At 44.9% G+C, this 23,792-nt stretch overlaps 1 protein-coding gene across 6 annotated transcripts in view; it reads right to left on the bottom strand.

The window, feature by feature from the left end:
- CSNK1G1 (casein kinase 1 gamma 1) overlaps positions 1-23,792 on the bottom strand; it is a 109,306-nt gene that overhangs the window by 21,586 nt on the left and 63,928 nt on the right. For all 6 annotated transcript variants that reach the window (XM_072869271.1, XM_072869269.1, XM_072869266.1 and 3 more), the window contains 2 exons: positions 7,698-7,849; positions 169-403 (listed from right to left, as the gene is read on the bottom strand). In XM_072869271.1, coding sequence (XP_072725372.1) covers positions 169-403; positions 7,698-7,849 — 387 coding nt within the window. The remainder of the gene's footprint in view (positions 1-168; positions 404-7,697; positions 7,850-23,792) is intronic.

Genomic DNA, 23,792 nt, shown 5'->3' on the forward strand with positions numbered 1-23,792 from the left:
GTCTCAATTTCTCAAAAGGGGAAGAAAAAAACAGCCTCACAACTGTAAACAGCATCACAGCATCGAGTGGTTTACAAATAGCTCGAAGGGCATGAGAGCGCCGTAAGCCAAGCTACCATCGGAGGTCTACAAGACTCTGCACTGCAAGCTCCCACCAACCACACAGACCTTTGCCAAGATGAGTGTTGATGGACATGTATCTTGCTGTTCCAGTTAAGCTCTTGTGTTCCCTGTAAGGTATGTGTTTTTTGGTTTCCGGGTCAATGTACTCCTTCGCCAATCCAAAGTCTATGATGTGAATGACGTGCTCTTTCTTGTTGCCTTGCCGGCCAATAAGGAAGTTTTCTGGCTTGACATCTCGGTAGATGAGGTTCTTCGAATGCACGTACTCCATTCGTGATATCTGCAAAACGACAAGGCAAATGTTATTTGCAAGCAGACCAGCTACCGCGCTCTCCCGGCTAACGAGGCAGCAAGGTTTTGATAGCCCATTGCCGAGCCTCTGCTTGGTGCTATCTCAGATTTCAGCTACTCTACGAGAAATGCCACAACAGATGGAGAGAACCGCGGCAGAAGTTACAATTGGAGCTGGGTTGCGTCCTCTGATGAAGAGTTGGAAGAGGAATTTGTCATCCCCTTTCTCCGGCTACCGTACTGTGCTCCCTGACTTTATCCCAATAGAAACTGCAATGTCTGTTTCTGAAACGTTACCAACAGGTCATAGCTCTTGGAAGGATGCCACAGGGAATTGCAGCAGCCTTTTTGTATTGATTTTAAACATACGAAACCAGTTACCAGGAGCTCTTCCCTTGCCCACAGCCTTCCTTGTTGCTCTGTCTTACCACCTTCCTCCCTCGACCCATATGTTGTCTTAGACACACCAGATTCTTCATGGAGGGGGATTTTTTGGGCAGGCAGAAGCCTTATGATCCTCAACACTGACTAAAATAATAATTAATATAATCAGTTATCAACTCAAAATAGCTGGAATATTTTTCAGCTTTTGACTAACTTTGTTCTGGCAGTATGACTGAGAAGGGAAGGTAAAAGGGCAGGAACCCCACTTCCAAGGTGATGGAGGGCCATTTCTCCTCTAACAATGCACCTTATTCAGATGCTCATCATTAATATTGCTTTTGAAACTAAATATATTGCAGATGAAGTTCGAATAGGTCAGCAAGCAGATCTCCTTTGGGTTCCTAACTTAATAGATGATTCCAATTGGAAATAATTCACAATTTCATTTAATTTATTACCTTTTAATTTCTTTTTTAGGTTTTAAAAGAAAACATGTGAATTCCCACTTATGGCTGTCTTGATCCACGGCTGCCCTGCACACATGGTGGCTTTGTTAAGCAAGATGCTTCTTTGGAAAGGCCATCTACCCGTCTGCATGCAGGCTTGCAACACTACAAAACCATTGCACTCGCACACTCCAAATTTTGCACTAACGAGTGTCAGTCTGCAGAGGTCACTGCCGCACTGCTGCAGTGGACCTCACGGCCTGATGCTATCAGATTTGGTGAACATTTAAGGTGAGAGCCACCAGCTGGTCACCCCCACAGGGAACCAGGGAGCTCCCTGTGGGGAGTCACTGGTTCCCAAGCAGTTCTGCACTGGGTCAATACTGGCAGGACAGCTCCGCACCTTCTGCACGGGGCAGGCTGGAGTGTACGCCACTCTGGATCACCAAGCCTGCTGATCCCCCAGCTAAGCAGCTGCCCAGGCAGCAGTAACCCCACATCGGTCCTTCCAACTGACCCGCTTGCCTCAACGATGAGGGCCATTGGGCTGATAGACCCCGACTACTCTTTGGTTTCTTGCTCTGAATCCAGACACATCCTCAGCTGGCAAACACAGATCTTTTTCTTTACAGATCTTGGATCCACACCTGGCTGAAAGCTCCACGTGCATGTGATCACTCCATCTTGCTCCCAGAGGTTTATTAGATACCTTAATTTTAAGGAAAACTTGCTGCATTTCCACCACTTGGAAAGAAGCAACAGGCAGGAGGGGGCAGTGCTCATTATAAAATATAAAATGCTGCATAGGGAGGGCTGGAGACAGGAAAAAAATTGACTGCAGGTGAATCAGTCTTAAAAAATAGGACTTGCTCAAAGGCTCTTCAAAGAAGGTAACAGCACGTGTTGCCGTTCCCCTCCCCTCTAAGTAGTGATTTATTTCAATGCGCTGAGAAAATGGGTTTCATGGATAATAGCCATTATTTCTAATCAATTATAGGATGATGCAGAACAGAGCAGATGCTCTGCACTTCAGCCATTCTTCACCCTTTGAATCACCTACAGGACACAGCAGCAGGCTGGAAGACAAAAAGGTATGTCGGGAGGCAATTCAAATTAAGATGCTACCCTTAAAACTGGAACAAAGCGTTTCCTTGCCTCTCCACACATAACGAGCTTTCAAACAGAGACTGACCGGCTCATTTGATTTGTTTCTGCTGTCAGAGAAGCTCAGTTGTTGAAATGGCCAACAGCGATTATACAACCTGAAAAAAGTGTATTTTTTTTGTTCCTTAAAATCTCACAGCAAGTCGCATTGGCCAGGATAACAACCTGGACAGCTGAGACGTCAGATGAACTGGATACACTCCAGCAGCACTTGAAGATACTTTTTTACCTGCTTTTTTTGTTTCCAGCACACACACACAGATGCTGTTGGGTCTTTCATATTCCTTTTTCTTTACTTCCACCTGCCTGGATGCTTCATGATGTGCTGCCAGAGAGCTGCAAGCAGCCAACGACGGCTGAAAGACACTCTCCAAGTCAGAAAGATGTTTCCGGGAGTAGCCTCCATGCTTTATTCACCCTGACAAGACACTCACCCTGCTTGTGGCTACTAGTGACGGGGAGCCGGTGACTATCTGTGCTGCACTGCCCTTCCAGGCTTGCTGCCCAAAAAGAAATGAGCAGCGCTGGTGCAGCGTCCCCTTGCCCTGACTCAGACCCATTGCAGAGCTGAAGAAGAGGAGTGGAGCTCCCACTCCAGACATGTGCTGGATGCAGAGACACGGTGCCCACTCCTTTTGTGTTTGAACTACAGGCTCTAATGTCTGTGCATTAATTCTTCGATGGACAGAGAAACCACTGCAAGGAGCTAGGACTAACTTTTGGAATTGCCTTTACACTGGAAAAACAGTGACTGTGAAGCAGTGTTAACATCTGCTCTGTTACTTTCACAGTAATAAGAACAGACTATGTATGGCATTTTATCATAGGGCACAGGAACACTAGGGGTGGATGGGAGACTCTGCTTGTGAATTAAAGCAGGATTTTCATGGCCATGGCTGGCCGAGTCCATCTTCGGAGCCACAAATCTCCATTTCAGATGTCGGAGAAACCCCTGGGAGGGAGAGCATCCCCTGGCACACAGCAGGACCCCTGCGCTGTGACTAAGAAATGAGAAGATATTTGTGACATTTAATCAGATGCCAAAGGAACCCATGCTTTTATTTTCCTTTCTCCTGTCATGGAAGCAAGCGTAACAAACCCTCTTTCCCCAAAAAGCTATCTCTTAAAGATCTGATCTCTCTGGCAATCCTATCTCTAGGCCCTCCTGATAAATCCGAGCCCTTCTTCCACACAACACCTGCTTGAATACAGATCAGATCAGCAGATTAAAAATTCCTACTGTTTAAAGGCTCTTTTGGTGTCTCTCATGCAAGACGATTTTGATGGTCACGAGTAAAAAACTTCACTATGACCTGGTCCAGATCGCAGCCAGAAGTATTTGCACAGTGCCTGGCACAACAGGCTTTGTCTCTGACAGCAAGCACTTAAAGCAAGAGTGAAAATAACATTTACTCCTGACAAAACTGAGTTTTCAATGAGCATTGCACATGTTGGATCTGGCCAAGAGTGAAAAATTGAAGCCAGAACACAAAACATTCTCCCCCAGCCCAAACAATGAGTCAGCTCCGCAAAGCCCTAAGGTGACTTCAGATTTATGGGCTTTAGGGACTCATGCTAGTGAAAACGTTTTTAATTGCCAAGCTTTGCTTTGTTCAGGAACGTCAACCACTCGATCTATTCAGCTGCACATGGAGGATGGAGGTAGCAGTTCCAGTTTGATGCTCCTAGCAGAGCAACGTGAAGCATCAGAGACGCACAAGTTACAGGAGTAACAGAGCTGGAAAATTTCCATCGGGGATGGAAAAGCAGAGAACTCCTTCAACACAGGTTTTCACTGAGAGGTATGAAAGTGCATTAGAGTAAGAGCACTTCTGATTCGACTCAAGCTGTGCTTGATAAGCTGCTGCCACAGCTCTGAAAACAACTCATGCTTACCAGAAGAACATGCAAGCCTAGTGACAAACCTGAGGGCTGTGTGGCTCATCCCCCTGCCGAGGCAGCCCTTCCTACTGTGTCATCTCATCTGAAAAGACTCCAAAATGGGTTCTCCTTCTTCCTTGAAGACTCATTATCATCCAGTCTCTATCTCCCTCAGCCAGGAGAGTCTTCCTGATGTAAAACCACATTTAGATTCTCCCATAATCACAAGCAACACTCCGTAAAACAATTATGATATATTTGTTTCTCCTAGAGGGCTCTTCTTTCTTCTAACCTCTGTAGAGTTAAAGGATCCACCCCAGTCCTGAGATACTGCTACCTGTCAAGCTAAGTAAGATCAGCCAAGCATGTACGCTTATTAAAAGCGACATCTTTCAGGGATGCCTCTGATTAAAAATTGACCACTGCACACAAAAAAAGGAGATCAAGTGCCACCACACCGCATTCAAAGTTCCTGCCTAGTTTTAGCATGCAGCATACATGTATATGTGTTGGAGATGTGCTGCAGCAGCGGTCAGGCTTAAGGAGGGAGAAAGGGGAGAAGGCAACTAAATGGGACCTTGAAAGCAGCAGCTGGCTGCTGTCGGGTTGAGCCTGTGGCAGGCAAGGGGAAGGAACCACGCAAACAGCAGAGAAGGGACTGGACGCTCCTAAAGACATGCGGATCATTACATGCAAGTGAGGGGAGAAAGATCTAGGGCACAAAGAGGTGGACACTTAATATCCCACTAGCTCGCGGCACCCTTGCTTCCAGTGTTGCTGCTCCAACATGTGCAAAAACATCCATGGCAGATCTCTCCTTTGTCCGTCTCCAGAGGGGGTCAAGGCAGAAGAGGCAATGCAAAGGTGACTCCCAGCATCGGGGTCATCTCCTGGGAGCTCCCCAAGCCCCAAGCTGCAGAGGGACTTCCCAAACAAGTAGCGCTGCTTTACCTTTGGGTGGTCTTCCTGGGCTACAAAAGCCCAATAATTTGATGATATTTTGGTGAGAACCGAACCGGAGCAGCAGTTTTCTGCAACATGCTGAGTTGTCCCTCACTCCATACAGCAGGGCAGGGTGCTCCTCTCTGCTGTCTGGATGGTACCAGGACATTCACATTTTTGCAAGACTCCCTGGACATTAGGCTTTGTGAACAGGCCTGTCAAGCATCAGAGGAGAGAAACATTGCTCATGCAATGCACTGGATTCCGGCAGTGAAGTCTTATGTCTCCTCATGCTTGTGGTTAGAATTACAGCAGCTTAAGCAGGCTTGGCTGGTTGAAAGCAAGAGCAAAACATAATTTATGGAGGTGAACCCGTTGAATTTGGCAGTTCAACTTTCATTCTCTGATGTGTCTCTGACACTGGAGCATGACACAGTGACTTCACTGATTTAGTGTAGGAACTAGGGTAAATCCAAGACAATTTCCCCCAAAGCCTGTGGCTGGAGCAAAGGGTTTTCATTCCAGTTGAGCAGTAAGTGCCAGCCCCTTCAGAAAACATGTCTCCGAGGACCAGCTGAGCCCTTCTCCCAGGAAACCTCCCAGGGAAGGAGATGGGGCATATCTGAAGATGCTAAATCTGTCTCCTTTAATGCATACGCTCCAAGCTGGTAACTCATGTAATCTGCCTGAGAAGACTGGAAAGGTCCTAAAACATCTCCCATGGAAAAAGGAGCAGCACTGCCTTCTCCTTTCGGAGAACATCAACTCTTCCATTTGCAACTGCTTTTTGGTGTCCCCCTGCATCACCCTAAGCATCTGTTTTTCAAACTGGTACCAGTGAGTTGGCAGGCTGGTTAAGGTCACAAGATCAGCAGATGATGCCAGTGAAGACCCTCCAAGTATAGAGCTAACCTGCAACCCTCAGTCTTGGCAAAAGGCAGACGGACACTGCTGTGACAATCTTGATTTCCCCAGCGGTCTCATGGGAATGAATTTACATCTTTACATTTTACATCTTTACAACCAAAAGGTCATATAAGCTATATCCAAGGCTTTGCCATCTGATGCCACTTGTTTTAACCAAAAACAATACTATAAAGTGGTTTTCCACTGATGAAGGACCACTCAAAGCCAACAAAACTAGACCACTCAGCTGCAGGAGGACAACTTCAGGAACCCAGTACCAGACAGGCACTGTTCAAACTTCTGCATCTGTGACCTCAATTTTCCATTTGAGATTCCGCTGTGGAAAACTTCAGTTTATTTAGAAAGGATTGTGTTCTTCACTCCCTTACCATCTTCTCTTCCCTTTGACACTTCTATCCACAGATCTGTCAACGTGAATATACAGTCCCACCTCTGCCGTGCCACTTAGGTATCCGCAGACCACAGGTTGAAAACCAGAAAGCCAAACTAAAATGATAACTGATTGGCCCTACCAACTTGTGGAAGTTCACTCACCACGTTTAGTACGTTCAGTTTTCACGTTGTCCACTTTTAACGCAAACACAAGTCCAAGCTACCACTTTCAGCTTGGTTTCATTTCCTTTTCAGGCAAATTAGGGGCTCTGTGATGCTGCCCATAGATCTATTATTTTCCAACTGTTAGTCATTTAAACCCATTGGCCAATTTTGGCCAAATTTGACCAAGGCAGAGACCGCAAATGCTAGTATTTTGGCTAAGGAGAGCTCAGCTCCCATCACTCTGAGAGGTTTCAGTCTATGAGCAGCCTGGTAGCACCAAACCAGTAAAACTGGTAGGAGTGTGGGAGTGTCCTGTGCTCCCTGTGTCCCAGGGAGCAGGTAAGAAATGAGATGTTCTGGGGGATGTTCAAACAGAGGGAAGGAGCTGGAGTAGATGCTGGGGCAGGGGCGCGTAGGGGACACAGGACGCAAGTCCATAGGAATCCAGCTTCACTGGTTCTGCTACGCAAGGAGCAAGTTTGCTCATAAGCATAATTTCACCTTCCCTTCATAAGCAAAAGTTTTTCTCAAACCTGAGAAGCTTTCTTTTATAAGAAAGATGGAGAGAGACTTTTTACCAAGGCCTGTAGGGACAGGACAAGGGGCAACATTTTTAAACTGAAAGAGGGTAGGTTTAGGTTGGACATAAAGAAGAAATTCTTCATGATGAGGGTGGTGAGACACTGGAAGAGGTTGCCCAGAGAAGTTAGGATGCCCCATCATTGGAAGTGTTCAAGGTCAGGTTGGACAGCGCTTTGAGCAACCTGATCTAGTGAAAGATGTCCCTGCCCATGGCAGGGGGGTTGGACTAGATCTTTGAAGGTCCCTTCCAACCCAAACTATTCTGTGATTCTATGATGGAAGGAGATTCTCTCTCCAACCAACATACACCCCTGAACCTCGCACTGTACCAACCCCATCCTTCAGCTAACCCAGGACTGACATAAACACGAGTCGGCACCGTGGAGGCTGCCGGGCAGAGCCCTGCTTACTGTTACTCACCAGCTGGATGGCTATCATTAATACCGTCTTCAAAGTGAACGTCCTATCACAGAGGTCAAATAAATCTTCCAAGCTAGGACCAAGCAGCTCTAGTACCATGGCATTGTACTTTCCACACGGTCCGAAGTAATACACCTGGGGAAGCCCTTCAGCTGGAAGAATATGAAAAGAATTGAAATCAGTCAACGGGACAACGTTAATACCCTTCCTCCTGCATGTAAACCTTTCACTGGGCAGAGCCTTTATTTTTACCTCTCGAGTGTCCTTTCTGTTTGATCTTGCTCAGCAAGCAAATAAGTTTCAGCATGCACTGTGAATGAACTGAAGGCCAAATCAGTGCAGGCTTTGCTCAGCTACACCCTTGAACAGACAAATGGATGTCAAAGCAGTAACAAGACCACATGAAAGCGTCTAGCTTTGGCAGCTTAAACACTTGGACTTAGGCAACAAAACATGGGGTTCCCTATGTTGCACTAAACACCAGGCAGATTACAACCCCAAATGTGGGCTGGCACTCATCCGAGCAGTTAGGAAGATAATAGCCCTTGCAGAAAATGAGGCATGTCCAAAAAAGGGCTGCTTTTTCAACCAAGATAATACACAGCTGTCATTTTTCAGCACAACCTTACACAAAGTTTACTCTTATTATACTCATAAGAAAGGAAAAAAAAAATGTTTTCCTTTAAAAAAGAGCAAAGATTTAAAGTTTGACCCATCACCATGTAAAAATAAGCAATTATAGTCATTACGCATATGAGCAAACCATTTTGCTGCAAGTCACACACAAAACTCTCGACACCCAACTGGTAGGAGCCAGAGCCTACCCTTCCCACCTAACAACTCAGCAAGAGATTTCTCAGCAAGAGTAGGCAATATTTATACTCAGCTGACAGTGGCTTTTTGCGTGGATTAGCTTTCTGAAAGGCACCAGAAGAAAAGAGAAAAAACCAGCCGCAGTGTCTGAACACTCACTGAGCTACACAGAGCTCCTTGAATTACCTTTTAGTCAAAAAGAAAAATCAGACCAGCCCATACAGGGAGGAATTCAGTGCAGGGCTAACTGCAAATTTTTCTAATCGGCATCTAGCACAGGTGCTCAGCATCCCAGCATCAGTATCAAACTGTATAACACTTTTTAAAAAAAATATATTTCCACTCTACATCTCATAAGCAGTTCCAAAACACAATGGAAGGGTTTTTGTTTTGAAATATGGGGTTTTGTCCTATGTCAAAACATCTCTGCTTGAATACACGAAGGTATGACGTCCTGCTCTTCAGTGTAAAGGCTCAGTACAGGGAGTGCTACTATATACGCAGTCTGTTTTCACAAAGTCACACAGAGGTCTGTAAATTATGTAGCATGGGACCTCAAAGGACAGTGTTTATAAACTTTATGGCATGTTTTAAGTAAATGCATATACACACCTATATTTACATAAGAGAACAATATTAAAGGTAGAAAAAAAACCTCACTAACTGTCAGACACCAGAATTAAATTGCGTGTATAACTGCATGGTTTTGTATCTGCTCCATGCTCAGGCAGCCTAGCCCAGCACAGGTCAAGGCAATAAAACAGGGAAAGACTAAGGCTGGAGCATATCAGCAACATAATAACTTTATGTCCAACTACAGATTTAGGAAAGCCTCATTAATCTGCCCAACGGCATTCATCAACTTGCCAGCAACACAACAAATGTGGCGCTGAGATTACTAAAGCTTAAATATTACAGAATTTATGCTCCCATATATTACTCAAAAACAACACAATGCAGCTTGACAAAGATTACTGTAGGATGGTTTTAATCTCGTTAACTCACATGCTTGGTGAACCATATTAGGTATCAGTCATCAGGATGCATTAATGAGATATTACAGAGTATTGCAGGAATTCCCAGTCTAACCGGAGTTTTATGTCCTATGTAATACATTTACCCAACCTGGTCTTGGGAGGCTACTGCTCCTAAGAGAGCTTCATGTTTTAAGAAGCATTAATAGCAATTAAGTCCTCTAAGAAAACAGGATGGTTTGATGCAGAAGCAATTCAGAAAGCCAAACAATGGTAGGATGTGACCCAGGCAGCTCCAAAACATTTTCAAGTATCCCCAAACCAACATGAATGATAATTTAATGCCATCAGCTTAGTGCTGAAGGCTTGAATAATTGCAATAGCTCTTGAAGTAACTAATGGTGAGCTGTTGAGTTTTCAGTAAAATCTGATGAGGACTTACCTACATTACCTCTAATACCAAGATTATCATATCTACTTTTTAAAGAATAATAGAAGAATAATAGAGAATAATAGAAGAGAATAACAGAATATTCTATGGAAACTTTAAAACTGAGACCATTATAAATTCAAGATATATATACAGTGAGTACTTCTACCACAATTTCTACATTGGGATAACAGTCTTGAAAATTGCAACTCAGGAAGGAAACCACTCAGATTAGGAGTATGCTAATTAAGGTATATGGGAGAATAAAATTGCAGAAAGGCTCTTAAGGAAGGTGAAGAATCCCATTCCCAGAGCAAGAGGAAAGGAGTAAACTTACAGCCTTACTTGGTAAAGAGAGAGAATTGCAATTAAAATTAAATTCCTACTGGACATAAGAACCAGGAAGATAAATTGCAGCAAGACTCAAAAGATGGGGATTTCATGTAGGAAAGGAAACAACACAACTATTTAGCGCTCTTTGGGGTCCTAACCCCTTGAGTTAGCTTTTACCCACTCAAAGCCTTATGAGCCAAGAGTACCCCATGAGCTTGTGGAGTACCATTCTCAGCTTTAAACCTCAGGAAGGCTCTGCTCTAGGTGGGAGCTCCTGCAAGGTGAAGCTGTAGCAAAGAACATTAAAAAAAGCATCCTAAGTGCCAGCCTACAGAAGACATTATTAGTTTCAGGCATATTTTTAGGGTTCGATTTTTCTCTGAGGGTTGTCAGCAGCAATGCTGCCAGCTCTGCAGTCAAGAGCTTACCTCTTGGCTTTGCTAGAATAAAAATCCTGTAACATACACCTCATTTCCAGACCCAGGCTGCATCACTCACACATGCTAGACCCAAAGGAGCATCACTGACAAGCCCTTCAGAGCGTCCTAGCCCAAGCCAGGGCTCCTCAGCTCCACACCGGTTACTGAAATAAAATTAGGAGGGACACAGGGTAATGCACCATCAGCTCACTCCAACACAAGTCAACATTTAGCATCGTTTTAGGAAGGGGCGAAGCTCCAAAGAGAAGTTGTAAGCTTGATGCAAATATTAAGGCTTGATGCCTGCAGGATCCAAGCAGGCAGATGAGGCTAGATGATTTCAGGGTGCTTCTCTGAAAACTTGAGATACAGGCATCTCTGGACCCATTATTCTTATGAACAGTAAAAAGGGGCAACCTAAGAAAATGTGCATAAAATTTTATTTAATCACAGCCCATCTGCATAATTCAGGATGTAGCTTGGCTCTATTTCAGCAATAAGTCTCCAGGTCCCACTGAGTCCATTGGTGAACCACAGGAACTCCACAAATATCACCAGTAGATCTGTAAATACTTAAGAAGGACGTTGCCAACAAAAGAGATTGATTGAGGAAAAATTATCTTTTGTCTGGGCAATCGAACTTGAGGTTTTTAATGGCGAGCAATTGCGTCGGCAGGGGACTGAAATGGTCAAAGCCATGGTGCTGTGAAAGTCTGTCCTAGATGAGCAGTTCTGGATTCAAAGAGTGCAGGATGAAAAGCCCCAGGCAGAGCAGAGGTCTCCTCTTGAGGATTCGGAGGTACAACTCAACACTTGAAATATAAACCATGATCAGTTTAATGCAATTAATGTACAAAATAACATCTAAACAAGGAATTTCTCCATGGCATTAAACACGACCAACATATTAAGGCAAGAAAATCCAGGCATGACACATGCAAGTTCTCCTTTGGAGAAAAAGCAGCCTATTACAGTGGACGTTGCTGCAAGCAGAAATCATCCGAATTTGCTTAATGGCTTCAGTCTTGCTGCTGAGTGATTTGGCTTGACTGTACGTAAAAGGCCCTGCTCCACCCTTGCTCTTGTGGAAAGTTTATCACCCCAATAAACACAGACTGATCACTGCACTGGAATCCACAGGCAAATTCTGCTATTTCAGCAGTGCAATGTCTTGGAAAAAATTCAAGCTGAGCACAGCGAAAACCTAGCAAAGCATTTCGGAGATTAAAGTATCGTGGCTGGAATGAGAGCAAATGCAGACATCAAAGCCAAAAATTCAGACTTTGCTTCCACCGCACTCTGTGCAGCCACACGACTCTGGCCTTGGGTTTCCTGAGATGCTAAAACCCTAACTGCTCCTGCAGGCTGCCACCAAAAGGGACTGTCCCATCCTCACCCCACCCTCACGTGTCCCACTGCCTCCCTGCGCTCACGTGGCCAAGGAAGAAGTTGGATCAACCCCCAAAAAAGCTTGAATGCAAGAACGGGAACAGTAACAAACAGCGGGATCACTGCTCTTGGAGAGAGCTTCTTTTGAGCTGGATTAACACCAGGGAACTACACCTTTCAGGAAATTTCCATCTCAAGATCAAGCATCCTGGCTGATTCAAGTAGTGCTGTCTTGCTGCCACATGCTTTATAGCATGACTAATGGCCCTAATAACTTGTCAGACATCCAGTATACTCCAACAAGCCATGTTAGTCCAGGCATCAGACATACAAGTCATACAGACAGTCCAAAGCTATTTCCAGGACTGGTTATGAAATGGCGACTGGCAGAGACATGCCAATCAAAGGTTATGCCCAAGGGAAATCTGATTTTGCAGCTTCTGCCCTGCGTGGAAGGCACGGAAAGTGGAAACCATCTGCTGCGGCACAGAATATGTACTGATGCTCTGTATATGAGCATCATGAGAGGCTATGAATAAACCTTGTGCAACAACAAGCAGCCCAAAACACAACCAAGAAGAGACGAGGTAGCAAGTGCAGGAAGCTCCATGTGGCACCTACATCAGTGGAGGCGCAAAAGCCAAGTCCCCATACATCAAATCGCCAGGAGACAACCACAACTTGTGAAAAGTGAATGATACTGGTAGTTTCTGAATCACCAATTTTTTTTGCTCCCATGGGAAATTGGTTTCCACTGCCCTTAGATGTGGTGTGGCCAAATAAAGAGAAGCTGATGTCTTCAATTTCAAGAAGAATTACAGAAGAATTTCATAACCTCTCTTCATGCAGACTTCAAAGCTGAGGTCTATTGCAGAGGGGAGACACTCCTGAGGAACCCCAAATTAGATACCCAAAGAGGGCAGCAATCCAACATCAAATGAACAGCTGATGCTTAATGCAAAAACACACTCTATGTGAGCAGCAAGAACTATTCTTCATAGAAATGGATGCAGAGACATGACAGCAGCATTAGTGCACAAAAAGTTGTGCGCAATTTTAAAGCAGCACTGATGAATGGGACGTAGATTGTCACAAAATTCTCATTCAGAGCAGAAAGTTTATTTTTACAAATCACAGAATACAAAATTACACGATAAACAGCATAAATAGCAACTGTGCGAGAGCTGAACATCTATAGCTAAAATTAAACATGTTCCAAACAAATTAAGCAAATTGCTTTAGAGTAGTCTACCCATTTAAGCTGATTACACTAATGAGGATCTACCCTTCTCTTAATTTTCAAATCAGAATAAAATCCTGGCTGAAACAGAAGCTTTGCTATCAGTGTGGACTGGGCCAAGATCTCATCTTTTAACCTCTTAAAACATGGTCCATGATAGTGGGTTTAAATCTATCTGAATACGTTGGTTAACGGGTTATGCCTATGAGCTGGAATTACAAAGTCTCGTTCTGACCTTCAGGTTTCTGAGTAATCTGCTTCAAAAATAGGAAGAGGGGAGAAAAGTTAAGATAGGCTTGTTACTTGGAATAAAGTTAGCCTAAAGGTCTTTCAAATATTTGATTGCATATGTTTCAGAGATGTCTTATTTCAAAGCAGGACTGCAAAAGCTTTTCAGTGCCAGCCCTTCACCTTCAACCGTAACTGAAGGAGCTTGGGGAAGGACAGAGATTTTGGGCAATTGAGAATATTTTCTCTTGTTTGTTATAAGAAAACACCCAGCAGTTTAAATGCAAAGGAAAACAAGCAGAAAATGCAATTTCTGACTCTAGCACCAACTCACTTGCAGCTGCGTTGCAGGTAGAAAAGGGGGTGATGGTACAGGGTCCGCCACAATCTTGCCAATTGCTCCAAGACTTTATAAACCTTGAACTGGCATCAGATTAAGGAAAAACCTAAAAGTAGTAAGCTGATCCAACACACACACAAAAACATCAACGTACAGAAGTGGGGCTAGAGCACTGCTGTGACTCAGCGGTGACTGCAGTCAGAGGATGTGTAGGCACTGCGGCAGCTCCCTTGCCACTGCTCTGGTGGAGATCACAGAGATGACCAACCTGCTTGGAAATCACGAGTGTTTTCAGCCCACCTTATGACTGTAAAGCTCCTGGATAATTTCCTTGCTCTCCTGAGCTTTGATACTCTGGTTTCAGAGCCCATGATTCACCTTTAGTTCTCTCTCACTCATCTGAACAGGGTGAAGAGCAACTGGACCTGCCCAGAGCATCTCGCAGCATCCCACCATCTCCTGCCTGCTTCCCCATGATGCTGCCTGGGAGGCGGCTGGGTCACCGTCAGCTTTGGCTCCTCTGGGAGAAGGGGCACTCAGCAGAGCATCGCTTAGCAAGAACCAGTCGCAGTTGTTCCTCTCACTTGCCCAAAGCCCAGAAAGGAAAGCAGCAGAGAGGGCTGCTGCGGTAGCCACCCCCTTAAACCTCGACTGCCGTTGTGCTGGCTTCCTCTGCTCCCAGCCCCATTTATTCTAGGTATCTCCTCCATAACTGTTTGCCCTATTCCAGATGGCATCTCAGCAGCCCTTTTACAGCATCATTATGAGCTCCTCTTATTCATGTTCCTCCCGAACACCCTCCTGCTCTGTTTGCTCTAACTGCTGCCAGACACTCGGCTCTCCATTGCCAGCTTTTCACAACATCTTTTTCCTGCTTTGAATCATCAGGCAATGAATCGTCTCCCTTCTAGCAAATGCTAAATGCTCCAGCATTGCTGCCCAGCAGGAGTAGCTGCGGCAGGACTTTCTGCTTAAGCCCAACAGCGGGCAAGAAAGGTGCAGAGCTGCTGCTGAGAGGGAGGAGAGGCAGAGCAAGGCACTTCCCCTGCCCTTGGATGTGGAAGAGGCACAGCTCAAATACTCTCTGAACCCAAGAGGTACTTGGAAATAAAGCAAGGGAGAATGTCACGCACTGGATCAATACCTTCTCCCCTGATGACCGCAGAGCAAGCCAAGCTTTTAATGGGACGAGATGACACTCAGCACACAACGGTACAACAGTTGTGTACAAGCCGTGAGTAGACAGAGCTACTCTCATCTCCAATGAGTTTGCGAGTAAAGCGTGGCTTCCACACAGACTCCAAGACTCCAGCTTCACTCCAGAAACCCAGCATATTTTGTGCATCTTCTCAGGATATGCAGGATGTATTGAATCCCTGCTGTGTTTTGAGTAGCTTGTTAGTATTTGAATCTACAAAAAAAAGGTATGGGAAAAGGAACAGAAGAAAAACAGACATGAGAAGGACAGAAGGAAGAACATATTTGTTCTTGCTGCTGGTAAAAATCCAAATGATTTGGTTTTTACTTCAGTTGCAGAAAAACAATTTTCACCATCATTGTGTTATTAAAACGGGGTGGCATTTCATTTTCCTTGAGTTGTACAAGCTGGTTGCCTGATATCATGGCTTGACTCTGTTAAACAGCTCTTCACATACACAAAGAAAGAAGCACTTTCAGAGAGGGTATCAAGAGGACATTCACATTTGTATTAATAAAAATAAAAAAAGACTGGGGGGAGAATCAGCCCTAGTTGGAAAGGCTAAGCTGCAGGAAGACTTGCAAAATCTGGGAAATTTACCCAGAAACACCCATTCACAGGCAGTTTTTTAGCTGTAGTGAGTAAACTACAGTCAAGTGAAATTGTTTCAATTCTTGACAAAGACAAAAGAATAAAGCATAACACAATAAATTGGGGTTTTGGCAAGTTTTGGGAGACTGAATTCACATTTCTAGGCCTCAAGGGAAATGACTGCACTCAAATCTCCACATACTGTTAGATTTTATGTCAATATACCCTTTGCAACAATCTCTCGTTCCAGTGACGAGGGCAGCTGGCACATAAAACAACACCTTAAGAGAAGGATCAAAACAGTATATAATTTTAGAAGAGTTATTTTAAACTACCCCAAAAAGTTCTAGCTTAAGTTCTAGCTTAATTATCTACATTGTCCCACATACCTGCAATACAAGGACAAGTGTGGAAGAAAATATCAAAAGGTTTAATTTCTTGTAATTATTCCTGCTTTGCTTTCTGGGTTTCTTTGTGCACTCAGCAGAGCCTGTGTTTTTGCTGAAAGGTGTGAGAAGCTGCAGTGCTGCAGTTTTTTTAACATCTTGAGGGTTAAGTGAGGGGTTACAGCACCCTGCCGAAGGCAATGGGATTTGCCCAAAAAGCTCGTGTAATTAAAATACAGCCACATCGTGAAACAGCTCCCCAGGCTGCTTTTCTACCTCCAAGCTCAGCTTCACAGTTTGAAGGCGTACGTCGCTCCACACATTGGCTCCACGCTGTTCAACCAGCCAGGCACTATCGGCAGCCTTTGCAGCTGGGATCATGGCTTCTGTGTGATGGATCTAGCAAGAAAGACATGGCCTCCTGCTCCTGCTACGCTGCAGGTCACCGCACCTGGTGAGTTTTGCCAGTCAGTGCAAAGCGAGATCACACCTGTGATGACCAACTCGGTTCTGCTGATTAATACCAAAGAGAAATTGTTTCCTGTTCAGTTTTCCCTGGCTGTGCAGTTCTTGCATTGGGTCAGCTCTGGCTGCTGAACGGGCAGTAAGTAGCAGGTTTTGGCTTCTATGTTTTAACCAGATAACAGAGAAGCTGAGATGACTAAGGGTATGCTCTGTGACTGCATTTTTTTCCTTTGACAACAAGTTATCCATATTAATTACATTACAGGTATAATCTACAAGAAGCTTAAGAAAAATCAACAACAGAACTTCTCGGTTGCAAGAGAGTGCTCAGCAGCACACAAATCTAACTCCAGAAGCACTGCCAAGGAAGAGGCTACTTCTTGGCAGATGAAAAATGCTAAGAAAGCAGCAACAATAAAAGACTTCTGCTGAATCGTGCCTCTGCTGTCCAGAGAAACATTTTGATTTGATCACACCAAGTCCCAGGTGGCACCTGCCCTTCATCAGCTCATCTCCATTGGAGACTGTCAGCTGGAAGCAGAGCTCTTACTGGCTCCCTACTTCCTCCCCATCCACACACCAAAAATCTATAGCGCAAGTTAAGTGATACTTTAAGCTTACGGTGTGCCCGCTGGCTACAAAATAGGGTGAAACTGCCATGATGGTAATGCAGAAGGAATTTGAGAGCTTGAATTACAGCTCAGCTGCAACCCACATCTCTATGCAGTGACCAGGAGTTGTTCTAGCCAGGACGGCACAGCGACATAAGGCAAAACTGGCATATATGGGCGGTATTCACCATTGATCCAATGGCATTTGGGTCTTGGATGACAGATCAGACTGGTCCAATTTAGATGGATAAAGCAGACAATGGTATCAGACACAAGGGTAGCAGCCCCTGCTTTGGGTGCTCAGGACTGAGATGATGCTTGGGCAGCTGAAGCTGGCCAGCTTCTGCATGCCAGACCATGGTGGGACAATCCGGGCAGCAATTCTGGCAACACAACCCTCTGTGCCATCCTCCAGCTGTGCTGAGACCTGCTTGCAAAGCCATGGGTGCAGCTCAGCCCCACAAACACTCATGCTGGTCCTACTGGGAGGGCAGCTTGATAGCAGGAATGCTTTGTGCTGCCATCAAAGCTGCTTTAGCATCAGTGCAGGACCCAACAGGAGCACTGATTAAAAAGCCACGAGATGGGCATTTGCTCCTGCAATAGCATCAAACCAGTAAGTGATGGATGCTGAGAGTCAAACACATGTAAGCTCTCCACAACAAGTCAAGAGATTGGCAGGAAAGTGTTACCCACACGGTCCTTCCAGCCTGAAGGAAAACCTCCCATCCCCTATTACAGGGGAATAGAACTACTGCAAAACAGTAGTTCAGAGATGCTAAATAAGATACTACCTTCAGATATCATCTCTTTGTTTCACCTTAAGACAGCTGAGTACAAGCAGGTAGGAACAGAGTTCTGAAGGAAAAAACTGTGCCACTTTCAGACAGAAAATTTGTTACAAAACTGCAAGTCTCCACCCAGGGCAGAGCTTGCACAAAAGTTCTTCTGGCATAGCTGGTTCCATTACAGATTCAGGGGCAGAGTCTATGGCTTATCTTTTAGAGATGGGAGGAGGTTTCTGAATAGCAGGCAGGGCACAGCTCAGAAATGCAAACTCAAAACCCATTTAATAGCTGGTTTGGGAGGCGGGTAGTCCTACGTACCAGAACTTCATTTGCGTCAAACCTCCCTGGCACAGCTCAAACGTTTCTCTCTTTAAGGTTTAGAGCGCCTTAAAACCTTCAGCATGCATAGGATGCTTCTGGTGCTTAGGAAGCACAAACATGTGAAAGGGATCCCACTAAATCAGGCACCCACCTTCAAAAAGGGAATCAGCTTTGTTTGAATCAAGGCAGTACTCAACACCAGACACATCAGCTATCCAGAAAATTAATTTACTTTTATAGCTCTAGACCTCAGTTAGTTTCTATGTGCAGCATCCTGACAGCTTGAAAAATTTTCATAGAAGGGCTAGCAAAGGGGGACAAGCAGAACAGCAAGGCTAAGCAGTTGCTGCATCCTTATTAATTATTGTGGCCCTAATCGTCAAACTGGGTTTTCTATTCAACATATACATCCCAAATCTGAATTCCAAATGTTATCTTCAAACCTTCAGTATTTTAACTTCCTCACTCAAACGGCTCAGGCACTCAAAGTCCCAGGTGCAACCTGGGCTGCTAGCAAGCACAAGATACTTCAGCTCAGGGTTTGCTAGAAAGGACCAGAAGCAGGAGAGAGACCTTCATGATTAAATGGTCCATCCCTCTCCTCAAGCCCAGCTGGATCCCTACAGCAGCTGGGCCAGTGGCACATCATACAACCCACTCATAGCAGACGCTGCTGTCTATCAGAAGAACCCAACGAGGCACCTGGGATGACTCAGATGAGTCCGACTGCTACAGGTTTATGACCACCATTACAGGGCATGTCAGGCTTCAAGGAAAAGTGTCTGCAGGAAAGGCATTTTTTTTCAGCTTCCCAGCATCCTGCCATTCCCCTCCACACGCTGCCCAGTGTTGGTGGATTTTGATTTGTGATTACTGCAATGAATACCGGAAGAGTAAGAGATGCATGAGGACTTTTTGAAATATAAAAAGGAAACTGCCCTAATCTCATATTCAAATATTAATGGCCTTGCTTTAAAAGCATCTGATAGCATCCAATTCAGAAAGCCTAAATTTAGCCCAAGGAAGTAAAAATTTCTGATGTTAAAAGAGATGCTGAAATGTGCACATTCGGGAAGCCCTTCCTAACAAGGGAACTGCCACATTAAAAAAAAAACAAGTATTTTTAGATAGCAAAATATTATTCCCCAGAGATCAACAGCAAGCCAGCTTTGAAAGCAGGCACGCTTTAACTGGGCGTGCTACAGTATTCCACTACGTTTTATTTTGCAATTCCAAAGCTCTGAAGTCAGAGATTCCTCAAGTTCAAAAGTTTGTTGGACTACCCTGACTTTATAACGAAGCTGCTGATCACCATTCTTGAAGGGTGCAGCTAAGTGTGATGGACCTCCACAAGTTGCACTTTTTGTTTCAAAAAAGCCATTTTCAGAGTAATGAAACCACGCTCCTTGCTGAGGCATCTGAAACCTATCTTCAACGGCATGTTTCTTTTCAAGATTTGAGAATGAAGGTAGAAGAGTTTTTCCCTGCTGTTAGAAAATTAGCCCAACAGCTTAAAATAAGCACTAGGGTCTATCGCAGGGATCTGAAGTAGGAAAATTATTAAACACGAGATGTGACTCAAAGGTGCAAGCTGCTTTCTGTACAAATGGATGTCAGTTTTGTATCATCTTGCACAGATTAATAAGTCACTTATTAAATTCTTATAGTAACTGAACACTTACATTCTAAAATATTTCCAAATATTTCAAAGGAGGAGGCTGCAGTGCTCATCCAGAGTGTTGTAGCGTGACAGTTGTGAACAAACCTTTCCATACAATGAAGCAGGACACAAACGTGCTTCAGGCAATGGCCACGTGTTGCTCCATGCCAGCACAAATCCACTTGGGGTGCAGAGGGGCAATCCTCACCCAGCACCTCATGCCCCAAAACAGCACCTTGCTGTGGGGTGATCTTCTGCTGGCTCAACTCCCGGCCACGGCAGTGTTTCCAAGGTGGCAAATACAAGTGGGATTTCTGAAGATTAAAGTGACCACAGCAACAGCTAATGCGTATGTTTGCACTCCTTAATTAAACAGGGTTGTAGACATCTTGCGTTAACCCTGACTTACGTGGCCTCGAATTACTCTAGCTCTCTTGGGGAAAAACATTGTGCACAGGGAGTTCCCTGTGAAATAGCTGGTATTGGCAGCATGCTCCACCACGGTGACTTGTTTACATCCATCCGTTTAACAAGTCTTACCGAAATGACCCCTACCTAATTGCTACATGAATGACAGCATTGTGCAAGTGGCATGGAAAGAATTTCTTCAGAAAGGACACCAGTACATACAAAGTGTGCAGCAGGTCATGAGTAAAGCAAGAGCAGAATGATAAAAATGTGCTCAATGTAGGCAATCCTGAAAAGCTAACTTAATACGCAGTATGGAGTAGCAGACAGCTCAGCTACATTGAAAAACATATATGCAAATATTGACTAGACTATGTAAAATGCTCAGTTATTTATACCACCTTCATTTTCCTTGGTCCTACTTCCTGACAAGTAAACAGACTGCTTCGCTCCAGTGAGTTGTGCAACAGAAAGAGGTCCAAAAGTAAACACACAGACTCCATACTTCATTAGAGGTGAACTTGTTTACAGAGCAAGAATTAAAACAAAACCACAGAATCCATCTATATTCTATATGTAACGACATACCCCTCCCTGACTCAGTATATTCGGCTCATACACTGTGATTCATCTGTTGCGTGGGCTGGGGAGAGCAGAGATCTTTTCGGTTTTCTGGGATTCTCCAGCATATCAGAGTCTTCTGCTTTCCACCACGACACCATAAAGGCTCATTACATTTAACATCCACTTGCCAATGTCACCTACCCATCCTGGGGATGAGTGCTGGCTACAGAGCTATTGCATGAAACTCAATGCATGTTGACACCGGACTGCTATGAATCACATGTGCCAAGGTGGGATTGCAAAGGAGTGGGGGAAGGTGTGACTCATCTACCAGCTGATATAAAAATAAACTACTACTGAACCAAAAATGCATGACTTCTTCACACTATGTGCACAGGCAGAAGCTGTCACTATGCAGGAACTCGATCATCAGCTCAGCGCAGCCAAAAGAAACCTGACAATAAGCAGTACTCCATTTTACCTTCCAAAGGCAAAGCTTATAGGGAAGGCATTACGTATGGCGTTAAAAACCGCAGGGGAGAGATGCCAGAGATGCTTTGAAATGTAGTAACAAAAAAACCCCAATCATTCCTATACACCTACTGGTCACTGCTGGAAAGTCAATACTTCCCAGGACCACAGTGAAACTATTTGCGTGGAAGCATAAGATTAAAGAGCAATTTCCTGATTGCGTGGAGATGTTTTTCAGCCATGGTCACATCCTGAGAGAGAGGAACTGGGCTCAGAGTGATACAGTAATGGCCATGCAACAGTAGGGTCTTTGTCCTTGAGAAAAGGCTTAGAGTTCAGGAGACAAACATACTTTGGGAAAAAAAATAAAGCTTTGCAAGTATACATCAACGCAGCAGACATGTTTGCCTCAACTTCTCAGCAAAGCAAGGCTTACAGAAAGAAAGAAGTCTTTTTTTTTCCCCTCCAACCAGCATAGCTAGAGAGGAAAAAAAAGCTTTCGGACAAAGCTTGTCTTAAAGTCTCAGCATTTGGCTTCCATTTTAATTGGGAGGCTCTGCAGACACGGATACGTGAGCTCCACTGGATATGACAGCAGCTGGATGAGGAGAGGCATCAGCTTTGTGGCTGCACAGGCAGGTGTGTGCAGCATCCAGCCATCCTCCTGCAGCACATTAAGTGATGTGGAGCAGCTCTGTGGGCTCTGCTGCCGCGCCCAAGAGACAGGGCAGCCCAGAGCCCCAGCGTGCAGACAGCTTTGTTACGCTTCTCTTCCCTGGAACACAACAGCTTTCTGGAAGTGTTCATGAACAGCGTCTTCAGCTTCCCTTTGGCAAAGGGATATTAAACACTTAGCAGACGAGAGATGCGCTTATGGCACTGAGTAAGGATACAGAGGTTCCTACAGCAGGAAACATAGCAGTGTCTTAAGTTTAAAAGGCTTCACAAATTTAAAACCCATTTAAAGTGTTTTCTACTAGAGCTGAGAGCAGTAGGATCCACCTCTCACACTACAGGCTCGAGCAGCACTGCACACAACCCCCATTGCCAGCCCAGATCCTGATCAGAGCAGTTAGTCAACAGGAGAGGCCGGTATCTATCTCCATGTGCAACTCAAACTAGCTGGTTGAAAATACCAGCATATGCAAAAGGACTTGTAGGAGCTGTGGCAGATTGCAGCCAAAAATCCAAATGATGGGATAGGCAGAGATAAAAGCATAGCCATGTACTCCTGTATGTCCACACTACGCACGGGAAAGAGCAGCTCAAGCCAAAGGCTGCTGAAGAGCAAGAAACGGAGACTGGGAAATACGGGCACTGCTTGCTGATAAAACATGAGTTTCCAATTAAAACTTTGGAAGACATGTTTCCCCTGTGAAGTCTGTAGGAGACTTTAACTTGAGGGAAAGGTGAGAATCTGGAATCAGCCTTAAAAAAAAAAGACCATTCCTGCTGAAGGTCCTCAAACCAGGTCAATAAGCAAAAAGAGCCCACAAGACAAAGCCAATACAATCGCTAAGACCTTAGCGTGCCACCAGCAGGACCCAGCTGCTGAAGGTGGCCCAACAGGCCTGGCAGGGCTCCTGCAATGTGTGAACTGCTTTATTCACCCCAAACCAAGTAGGAGGGTCCTGGGATGCTGCGGGATGAGTAGGGGGCAACTTGAGCAAAGCAAAAGCTTTGCCTTTTGGTACACTGTCCAGGAAATGCAACCATCTTAGGAGCTAGGAGCTGAGTCTGCTTGACCATGGTCAAAGTAACTCAGTTTTGCTCTGCCAACACCAGCTTCCCCACCCCAATAGTTATGGGGAACCAGAAATTCAAACGTCAGCCAGCAGTGGGGATGGAGCTCCTCCACTTGTCATCCTGCAAGCTGTAGGGTCTGATTATTCAAGATTTTTTATGAATTATAAGAAGCCAGGCCTTTACTCCACAAACTTCAAGCACAGGGGACAAATGACATGCTCAAGTGACTAATCCAACACTGGAAACATGCTGGAGACTTGAACTGCTTCTGGCAGCCCTAGGAGATGTAAAAGCATCCCGTCAAGTCGGAGGGGGAGCTCCTCTTGTCCTCGAGGTATGGAAGCAGCAGATTTAAGTAGCTATATGAAGCCTCAGAGCAAGGGGAAGCCCAGCAGCCGAGGAACCAGTCCTGAGGAGGAGGTGAACACCTGGAACAGCCAGTCCTCAAAGAAGGTCATAGAGCAAGAGCCTAATTTTGGGGAATACCCATCACACTTGGACTTCTTGTGCCTAGCTGTGCTGTTCATGTTCAGACACAGGTAGGTACTATCCAGCAAGAAAAAAATTCAGGACTGACTGTGCCACCACCAGTAAAGCGAGATCATGGGAATAGCCCAGGCCAGGATGAATCTTCTATGTCAGGATGTTTGTGCATGCTCACATGCATTTTACGACAAAGGGCAACCATGAAACAGTTCAGCATGACACCGGCATCTTACA

This window comes from Ciconia boyciana, chromosome 8 (assembly GCF_034638445.1).
Source record: "Ciconia boyciana chromosome 8, ASM3463844v1, whole genome shotgun sequence".
Lineage (NCBI taxonomy): Eukaryota > Metazoa > Chordata > Aves > Ciconiiformes > Ciconiidae > Ciconia > Ciconia boyciana.